The 10,820-nt window shown below is 44.7% G+C and overlaps 1 protein-coding gene across 6 annotated transcripts in view; it reads left to right on the forward strand.

The window, feature by feature from the left end:
* Positions 1–3,198, forward strand: part of STARD13 (StAR related lipid transfer domain containing 13) — a 291,483-nt gene extending 288,285 nt beyond the window's left edge. For all 6 annotated transcript variants that reach the window (XM_071552804.1, XM_071552824.1, XM_071552814.1 and 3 more), the window contains one exon: positions 307–3,198. In XM_071552804.1, coding sequence (XP_071408905.1) covers positions 307–424 — 118 coding nt within the window. In that variant the 3' untranslated portion in view covers positions 425–3,198. The remainder of the gene's footprint in view (positions 1–306) is intronic.
* The last annotated feature ends 7,622 nt before the right edge of the window (positions 3,199–10,820 follow it).

Consider the following 10,820-nt stretch of genomic DNA (forward strand, 5'->3'; position numbering starts at 1 on the left):
AAGCCTCAAGTTCAGAGAGGGGAGATGTTTGGAACAGAGAGCATGGTCAGGGGAGCTTTGCTGCTTTGGAGTCTTCCTGCAGTCTTTTCTCCTCTCAGTGCCTACCACTGTTATGAAGTGATCTTGGAAATAAAATCTGCTCATTTGATAACTGCAAGGGAAAAGAGTACACTTACAATAACAAGTATTTGAAGTCTCCACTACCACTGTGGGCAGTGGGGAGCTGGAAGTGTGGCAAGTCTGTTTCTGTGGGGCATATTTCTTGAGTATTTGAGTTTCTCAGTAATTTTCTTTCCATTTCTTTAGAGGCCATTCCCCAGAGTGGTACAACAAAGGTTTTGGACATCTATGTGCAGCAGAAGTTGCCAGGATCAGAAACTCATTTCAACCTCTGATTGCCGAGGGACCAGAAACAAAAATCTGAGGAAATGTTCCTGGGACCATATGAGCGTAAATCAGGGTCTGGCAGGGAACAGGGATACTGAAAGGAAAGGTCTTATTTAAGCTGCAGAAATCTGACCAGACCTGGGTTTATAAAAAGCTGAAACAGGAATTTTATAGGAAAGTTCTTTTATTCTGAAGACTTCACCTTTCCCCCTCCCCTACATCCCCTCTGTATTAGATTATTGATCAGAGAGCTTTTATTACTTTAAAAACAGATTATTGCGATTACTTGTGTGTTACATAACTCTGGTATTTAAACGCTTCTGAGAAGCATATTTTAATTGTAAATAAATCATGTACAGTATGTATATATCTATATTCTATCTATATATATGTATATGTATAAATTAATTATTTTGTATATAACTCAGTGAAAATCACTTGCATCAGTTGGACCTTAAGTGAATCTGTCACTTGTTTCTTAGTGTGTCACTGCTATATAAGCTGTGTTTGCTGTTATCACAGAGCTACCAGGCATAATTTGTGTGATAACACATGCCTGTTCTCAAAAGTGTCTTGTGTTTGTGTGTGCTATGAGAAGGTACATAGAAATAGATGTAGGAAGAATTAAAACAACTAAGGAAGGAGGAGATTATAGTATATTTAAAAATAACAAGGAGTGAATCAGTTTCACCAAATAAAATACATGGAAACGCATCCCAGACAGACATTTTGAAGGCCATTTATGTTCAGCTGCAGAGTTGTGTCTGTTAGTACAAGATGTTAAAAATTTACCTGTTGCCTTAATTAATGGTATCTCTGTCACCAGAGAACCTCACTATGTGCAGTGTTCAAAGTAACTGTTCATTCTCAGGCAGTACAAGATAACGCTGTGTCTACTGAGGTGTCTGAGATCAGACCAGTAAGTTATTAAGCTGTAAATCTTTCTTTTTTTAAGCATTTTTCTAGGTTCTGAATGTTTCTGCGTTGCTCTTTGTTCTCTCATAGAGATGGCTAATTATTAAGAAACTCCAAAGCAGGCATTCCACAAAGACGTGCAGATGAATACCATCGCTTTTAATATGTTCTTACTATACAAATAACTACACTTTTTTAAGCTTTTGAACACATCTTGGAGATTTAAAAGACTAAATGTAGACTATGATTGAAAAGATTGCTTTTATAGTAACAGCAAACATTTTCATCTTATGTTGCACTGATCTGCGTGATCCCACCTCTGTAGGCATTGGTAGAAGCAGGATTAGCCCTGACTATGAGGAGTAGGAGCCATTTATGTCTATTACATAATTTCATTTTCAGGGCCCTATTATTTTGCCAATGGAATAATGCTTTAAAAGTAATAATAATAATAATTTGCCAATGTTAAATTTGAGGCAGGGTTCCATTTTGTTTTTAACTAACCTGAGACCAAAAATGTTACTGCATCTGTGCTTCAATAAGAATGTACAAGCCTGTTAATACTGTTCTTCAGTAATTGCATTTGTTCACTTTGACTTTATTTATTGCTGCGTAAACCAGCTGAGTCATTCATAGCCAGTGTTTTAACTCAGCTCTTCCAACAAAATCCAGGAAGATTTAGTATGAGGTCAATTCAGTGGGATACGTTTCCTAAATGAAGCTACAGCTTTGTGCTCTGATTCTGTAAACTGGGAGATCTCTTCAAAGCCAGTGCTTGGAATCTGCCCCAGGTATGGGGGCTCTGGGGTGGACCATGTGTGGTGACAGCTGTTAGAGCATGGTCCCATGTGCCATCATGCACACACTTAAGGGCTGTGCTTTTGAGGGACAGCCCTGCAATCCGAGGAAGCACACCAGTGGCAGCTCAGGGTAGACAGGGTGACCCGCAGTGCTCCAGGGTGTCCCTGTGGAACAGCAGGACAAAAAGTCTCTGTCATTTTCCCCCATGAGCTGTCTCACCCCTGTTCTATTGTGTAACTCCTAGGATCAGGGAGGCTGGTCCCCTGGGAGCTCCTGCCTTGAGTTTATGGTCAACAATAGTTGCAATGTGCAACTATTGCATGGTTTTAAGTCCTGCAGACAGGGGAGCACCCATGCCCTTATGTGGCCATGTTGAGGTCTGACAGTCACCCACTGGCTGCAGGGCACCACCACTGCCCAGGTTCAGCCCTTCGCACGAGCAGGCTGTGGGCTCCTGAGCTGGTAGGGCAGGGCCAGTCCCCTGGTTCCAGTGGAGCTGCCATTCCAAAAAGCAGCACCCCCTCCCCCAGAAGTCTGTGGCCACAGTAGCAGATTTCATGCCAGCTGTTTTCCACACCAGGAGCGATTAGAGTACTTCTGCTACATTGGTTTGCATAAATAAATACAATAGTGCCTCAGTATTAATGGACGCAGAATTTCTAGCCCTGGGAATGGCAGTTGTCTGGCAGTTCATCATTTCTTAAGGAAAAGAAGGGAAAACTGGGACAGTGGTTTTATCCTGTCTGACAAGTCATTGCTCAGCTGGAAGGGGCCCTGTGCCACCTGCCACCATTAGCAAGGTAGGGTTGTTTTCCTACTCTTGCAGAAGCTCTGCCATGTGCTTCTGACATCTCTAAGCCATGTATCGTTGAAATAAGATTTCTTTAAAATGCACATTATGCCATGTCTAGCATTCAGCTACCACAGTATTTTGTATTGTTACATTACCATTGAGAATACATTATGATAATTGCATTTTTAAATGTTATACTCATATCAATACCTCATATTTTTACCTCATCTGTTGGTATCAGTCATTAGATGTAAATACATAACTGCAGAGTTTAATAAATTTGCATACAGTAAAGAATCACATTTCTTTATGCTCTTATTTCATCCATTGGCTCAAGAAATGCTACATTTAAGCCTTTGCATTCTTTATTGAAACCTGCTATAAACTAAACTGTTCTGATACAGGACTTCCATGATGATTGCATGCTCAAAACTATATTGTTGTCCATTCTACTAAACCTGTAGTGTACATGAACTTCATGGCAAAGATTATATTTTCCAAAGAAGCCTACTAGGAAAGCTGGATTCACAGATTCTTAGAATATCCTGGGTTGGAAGGGACCCACAAGGATCATCAACTCCAGGCTGAGAAAGATAAATTCAAGTCCTCAACAGTTTAGACTCCTCACTCTCACAGAATTCAACCATGTTTCTGCATCTATGTCAGTAATTTAAATCTAGGTTCATAAGAGTGACCGTGGAGCTGGAATGCTGAATGCTGGGCTCATGTGATCAGTTGTCAGCCATCTCAAATCCATCAAGCCACTACAAGAAAGAAAAAGATGCAACAGCAGGATAGTGATTCCTGTAGTTTGTCATACACATTACAGATGGATTGTATGTTTCTTGTGATGGGTGCTATGGTTTAACCCCAGCCAGCAACTAAGTACCAAAGCAGCCACTCACCCTGGTCCTAGCCCCCAAACTGAAGGGATGGGGAGGAGAATCAGAGAAAGGTAAATCAGGAAAAGTGTTGAGAATAGTTTAATAATTGAAATAAAGCAAAATGTATTAATAATTAGTAGTAAGGGGATAAAAAAGAAATAAATCCCAAGAGAAACAAGTGATGCACAATACAATTGTTCATCACCTACTGACCAATGCCCAGCCCATCTGTAAACAGCAATTGTTCCCCCCAGCCAGCTCCTCCAGTTTATATACTGGTCATGTCATTCTATGGTATAGAATATCCCTTTGGCCAGTTCAGGTCAGCTGTCCTGGCCATGTTCCCTCTCAGCTTTTTGTGCAGCTTTTCACTGACAGAGCATGGGAAACTGAAAAGTTCTTGACTTAGGGTAAACACTACTTAGCAACAACCAAAACATCACTGTGTTATCAACATTATTCTCATACTGAATCCAAAACACAGCACCTTACCAAATACTAAGAAGAAAATTATTCTAGCTGTAACTGGGACATATGCCTGTATCTCTCCAACTCTCTCAATTATTGAAAGAAGCAGAGTCTCAGAAAACAGGGTGCTGAGCAGAGAGTCAGCTATGAGAAGCCATCTAGGAGGGGATAAACCTGTATGTCCCACCATTCAGGAAAAGCTCAGTATTAAAATTTAGATTGAGAGGAACCACTTTTCTCCAATTCTCTGTATGGCAGAAATGGTCAGCTGCCTAAGTCCATCTTTTCTTGAAAAAAAATTACAGTATTTCATGTGCTCTCATTCCAATCACTCCCTCCCACCCACCTGCAGTAATGCCGGGGCAAAAAGATGGTCTTAACCTGAACAGCACTGATTTTTCAGCTCCTGGTGTGTGCAGTCTTTATAATGTTGAATTTCTGAGCATCCATCCTCTTTACAACACCTTGCAGGAGTCACCAGCAGGGCATACCTCTGCTTGATGGATTTACACTGCAGACTCAGTATCACCTTTGGAGGATCTTTACATGCTTAAGAGTTGTTGCTCTTTGAAACAGCAGGTAGTTGTTAGGCAGCAGCACAGGCAGAACACGCTGAGATGACTGGGAGATGAAAATATTGAAATAAATATCCAGAAGACTGCTGAAGTCTGAAAATAAGGTAAGAGAGCATGAAAACATATACTGCTGCTCCAGCTCAACAGTGATGTGAAAATGCTGGGGAGAGAACACAGACGTTGCCAGACAGAAAACAGTATGACCTACTCATGATCCCATGGGCATTTAGCATGGCCATGTCATGCTGTCCTTGCCAGATGTGTCAGCCACATTCATTTGGATGGATGCTAGGCCAGGCAGACCATCTTGTTACAACTGCAGTTGCACATCATGGTGTGACAGGACCAGGAATGCAAGGCATCAAACCACAGATTTGTAACAAGGTGGGTGTTTGGAGTTTAACATGTACATTTTAAATTGTGACCCTCAACATCATGGACCACTCAGCAATACTATGTAGAAAACAGCAATGGAGGCAGACCAGAATGCAACTGCAGACTGCCCTTCTTGCTTGTGCAAGACTGTTCAGCAAATACACAGGTATGTGAAACTCAAGGGCAAACACAGGACAGAGCAGTGGGTCTCAGTTAATGAGTAAACGACAGGGAAAATGTTCCAACACTGCAGATAACTATTTGCCTGTCTTACAGGAGCTAATGCTGGGGAGGTCTCACACATGCCCAGATACCCTCTGTAATCCATAGCAGGTTCCAGACACCAGAGTCTCTACACCTGGGAAGAAGATTAGCAACTCTTGCAGAAAGAGTAACCTCAAGACTTACCTCCTTCCACCCCTTTGGCTCTGAAACAAGGATCTCTATCCCAATACCTTACTACTGACCTCCCACAGGTAGTTATTTTCCACTGCTCTCTCCCACTGCCTGAGCTCAGCCCCTCAGCCCCAGCATACCCTCTGCCTGCCTTAGTCCTGCATGCCTGCCTGCAGGCTGGGCTCCAGCCTGCACCATCTCACCCAGCCCAGGCTGCGCAGGAGGCCACAGGGCTCAGCCTTCAGGGCAGGGGGATCATGGCCAGGGGGTCAATGGTCCCAGCTCCAGCTGCAACAAGGAGAGTCAGGCATTGCCAGCCTGCCAAGGCTTGAGTACAGAATGTCCCATGCCCTACACTAGGGACAAAACTCCAGGGTGAGGGGAGATCATTTCTGCTTCCCTTCTCCAAGAAGGTAGAAAAACAATCATAAGCCTGTACGAGTGCACAGGTGCTCCTCAGTGCCATTGCTATGGCAAGCTGGGGCTTTTGATCCTTTCCCAGGGCTGTGAGTCCAGAAAGACAGGGAGGCCAAAGGCAGATGCAGTTTGAATGCAGTGAACTGCTCTCTGCTTGAGCAGAGACTTGAACTGCACTGTGCAGTTCATTGGCAGCAGTTTTCAAGGACATGAGATGGGATCCTGGCTGTGGCTGTGCTTTAACAAGAGAATACCTGGTTCTGCACCACGAGCAGTTGCACTGAGCTCTGCTGGCAACCAGTTACAGGATCACAGCTTATATCTTAATCAAAACATAAATTCTGCAAAAGACACAAGGCAAATGGCCTAAAACTACAGAATCTGCTTTCTCTTTCACAGGCTCATAGCAGCCCTGAGACAGGCACATGGCCACAAATCCAGAGCCAGCATTTGCTGCAGTGAGGATTTGCAACAGCTTGCGATTTATGGGAGCAAATTCGCCACAGGGCCATCTATACTTCCCCAGACCACTGGCCTGCTCCTTGCTGGAAGGACTGCTTTTCCTTGAGAGGATGTGTATCAAATTACTCACTCTTTTTTTTTTAATTAAATAAACATGGGAACCACAGGTGGTGGAGCAGAGGACAGTAATTCTCTCAGCAGCATCTGCAGGCCAGCAGTGCCCCACCACATGTTCAGAACAGATGTTGACTGTGGGCAGTCTGACCCCCAGACCCACTTGGAGCAGCAGCCCAGGGTCTGCCAGCCCACCAGCCCACTTGGCCACCCCACTGCACTCTGCTGGCACCAGCCAGGCTTGGTCTTCACAGCAGTAGGGCCAGAAGCACTACAACTGGTCTGGCTTGACCACAAACAGTGAGTCCTTTTTTGCCCCCAGACTCTTGCAGTTCAGAGACCTATTATGGGAGTAATCAAAAGCAGGGAGTTGTTTATCAACACCAAAAACCCCTCCCTGTGCCACACTGCTGTCTAACCAGCACAAGCAAGGAGCCCACAATGTGGGAAGTGTAGAGCACTCTGGGTTCACAGCGGCAATAGTATTTTGCCCAGTGTTGTCTGGCTGCAAGTGGCACAGGAACTCAGAACTGGATGTATGAAGAGAAGGTACAGGATTTTAACTCTTTAGCCTGGGTTTCTCTTTCTTTAAAGAGTGATGTCCCTTTTCTCCTGGCCCAGAGGGATCACACCAGCCTGCACCTCTTACTCAGGCTCCCGGCTTTGGGCTCATCACATCTGCTGCTTTGCAAAAGAGGAAAAAAATATTTAGGGAAAACTTCCCATTGTTCAGTGGCTGTACTTGGAGATCCCTGATGAGCAATAGGGCTGCTGGTGAGGAAGGACAAGCTCTGCTGCTGCAGATGCATTGTTGCAGCATTGGCAGAAATACCCACATGCAGGGTGCAACAGCAGCTTCCTCCCAGGGCCACAGGACTCCAAGAACACCATTTCAGATCTGGCTTTTAGCAGACCACCTTTCCTGCTTCCCACAAGGTTGCAGAGCCTGAAACAGACTGCCCACTAGCACAGCATGGATGTTCACCTGGTTTGCTCGCAGTGAACCCACCCACCTCAACATGGAGAGAGCCACCACAGCTGTTTTAACCGCGTACCCTTCCCAAACACCAAACCATACCCCATCCACAAGCATCACCTTCAATGGGGGTTTCTGCCTGATCATGCTGATGCCTTTTTAAGCTGTGGATATCCTCATGTCATCCTCTCCACAGTCAAGCTGGTGCCAGGACACTTGTAAATTGCTGAGCAGTGATATTCATCACACTGCTGAAACCACCAGGACACCAATAGAAAAGTTTGTGGTTATTGTCAATACAAATAAAAAGAAAGGTTGCAAATTACAAAGAATTAAATGAGTATCACTGGGCTAAGCCAAAATGCTACAATATGGCCTCTTTGGCCCCTCAGTATGTCTTCCCTTGGGCAACCTTTTCCAGCAATGGCTGGTATTTATCAGCAAAGAGATACAGTTATTACATTTGGGTTTTTCAAATAATTGAGTAATTTAATCTTTTAAGTGCCTCTGAGATGGCTTGCTGTAATTAAAGACAGAAGATGAATGACTGAAGTACAAGAGCATTGGAGGACTTTAAAAATGAACGTGTCCTTGACTGCATTTCCCACGCATTTATGTAATGATGATGCCACATTAATATGACCAAACAGATAAAAAGAGAAAATAGTAAGAGCTTGGGTGCATTATTTTTCTTCCACCCCAATAATAATATACCAACAGCCAGAGGAATGTGCCCATGAATACAAAGCAGGAGCAATCCTGGGCTGCCTAGTGCAGGACCCCACCACCTCCCACTCCGAGATGCAAGGAAAGGCAATATCTGCTCATGGATCCTGAAGCAATGTGGCAGATAAATGAGTTACAAATGTCTATACAATTCACAAACTTGCATCAGAAGTGGACTTAAAGGCTCAGCAAGTGCTGGGAGAGGCAACTGCAAAACTGGCAGCTTCCTTTATGAACATTTATTTTCTCAGTTTTCAGAAAGAAGACCCATCTGATCCTAGTGGAGAGAGAGAGGCAGAAGGGCTTCTGCAAAGTAGTAGCTATCAACAAAAAATCCGTAAGGTCTGTAAACAGCATTTTTTCTTCCAAATAAACTATATTTATATCATCATACTTTGCTGCTTCATTCCCATTTCATAGCTCAAATGTTCATAATATGTGCCCAAAGGGGGAAGAGGAAATGACAGAGCTGGAGCTGGCTCCGCTCCATTCTTCATGCAGCCCTAAGTCCCTGGACCATGACTCTCCCAGGCTGCAGGAGCAGCAGCCTTGCAACCCTCAAGGTATCCTCCAAGCTGACCAGAGAGGCTGCAGCCTGCCAGCAAACCCTCCTCACTTGCTCCCTTCCCTTTCCTGGCAGGGAATCCAATGGCCTTCAGCTCAACTGCGCTTTTGCCAGACTACAAAACTTTGTCACCTCGTAAAACTTTACAGCACAGGTAGTTTATACCATTACACCTCCTGAACTAAACACTCAGCCAATTCACAGTTCCCTCTGGTGGGAGGAAAACCAGATTTCTTGCATCAGGTGTTGTGTTTGTGCAGCCCTGCTGGTTTACAGCACTGCCGAGAGCCTGTTACAGAGCCCTGAGTGCAGAAGGAGGGGATACACCAGCCAGCTCACCACTGAGAGCCAAACTGCTGTGTCAGCCAAGATCTCACCAGGACGTGCCATTGCCTCTGCTCTTCCTCCAGGCCCCAGGGGGGTCCCGTGGTGTAAAGGAGAGCACTCTGGACTCTGAATCCCAAGGTCCTGAGTTCCAGGCTCTGTGGGACCGTCCCCTGGCAGTTCAATGCCTCCCTGCCATCCCATCCCATCCCATCCCATCTTGGATGCCCAGCAGGGTCAGCCCCAGTTAGTACCAGGTGCTGTGACAGTCCCGAGGACTTCCCTGTCACTGTCCAAGCTCGCTCGGCCGTGGCAGATGGACCTCAGGACTTAAACGGTAGGGCCAGTTCTGCATACGCTGTGCCTCACCTAAAAAATCCACTGCGCAGGCTGGAAGGCACACCCACGTGGGGAGAGCCCTGCCCAAATCTGTGTTCGCAAAGTTAGGCCACATATATATAGCCTCCAGGCCCCCGAGTATGTCTCACCTGGGAGGTGCCAGGTGAGGACCCCAGCAAGGCACAGCCCCAAGGGAAGCTCTGGCTTAGAAGCTCCTAAGAGCTGAACAGGTGAGACTGAGAAGTCACTAGCCTGGTCCTCTGCTTCCCTGCAAGGACTGATGCCATAAAAAAAATTCTGAAGTACATTATATATCTGAGGTTATGGGGGAAGTGTTAAAACTCACCATTCCCTGTCAAAAAAAAAAATAAACCACCAAAAAAGTTTTGTGTGTTTCTTTTAGTAAGCAAGAAACCATTTCCACTAATAGGAAAGAACTAAAGTGAAAACTAATCCCACTTGCTGTGAATTTACAATATTTAGAAAACTTTATTGCTGTCATTGCTGCTGCTTTGCTCAGTGACAGTGACCACCTCTCCTGCACCTCAGACCCCATGAGTCTCCTGGGACTTAGTTCAGAAACACATTTGGATGACCTCGGGAGAGCTGGGATCATATAATGATGTTTCCCCATGTTGTGTTGTGAATAATTCCTGTGATGAGAAAAAGATTTTGACGGTTAAATTCATCATGTAGGAGGCATATCATTAAGGGAGAAATATGGGAGGTAAGGAGTTTTCAGAGTAGATTTTTTTTTAAATAATTTTTAACAAAGAATATTCGAAGTCCCATGGCCTTTCCCCACAGAAGCGGACTGACTGCTCAATCACCTCCCAGGACAAGGAACTTGCACATCTGCTTGTGCTTGCGGCTTTTCTGCCCTGTTTCATCAGTATTTTCCCTGGCTTCTCTCTGCCTCACTAGAACTTTTGCCATTTCTTCAGACACACAGAAAGCATCACAAAATAATAGCCAGCAAAATGTCAGCACCCACAAGTGCCCTGGCTGCAGGCTGCTGTTATTTCAACTTTCTGGTTTCTTAAAAATATTAATTTTCTCAGAACTGTTTGACAGTGGTGTTTCTGTTCAACTCAAGAAGCAAAATAAAAGGCTCTGATACACTGAGCCCTGCCACTTTCATTTCACCTTATTATTTCTTCTTTTTCCAATGTCTTAAAAAGGATGGACTTGCCAAGCCAGCATGAGCCATAGCCTTCAGATGGCTGGTGAAGGGTGGTGGTTTGGCAATTCACAAGTAGATCCAAAGACAGGAAGAGCTTTCCCTTTTCCTTTCCGTGCCTCC

Source organism: Pithys albifrons, chromosome 1 (assembly GCF_047495875.1).
Source record: "Pithys albifrons albifrons isolate INPA30051 chromosome 1, PitAlb_v1, whole genome shotgun sequence".
Taxonomy (NCBI): domain Eukaryota; kingdom Metazoa; phylum Chordata; class Aves; order Passeriformes; family Thamnophilidae; genus Pithys; species Pithys albifrons.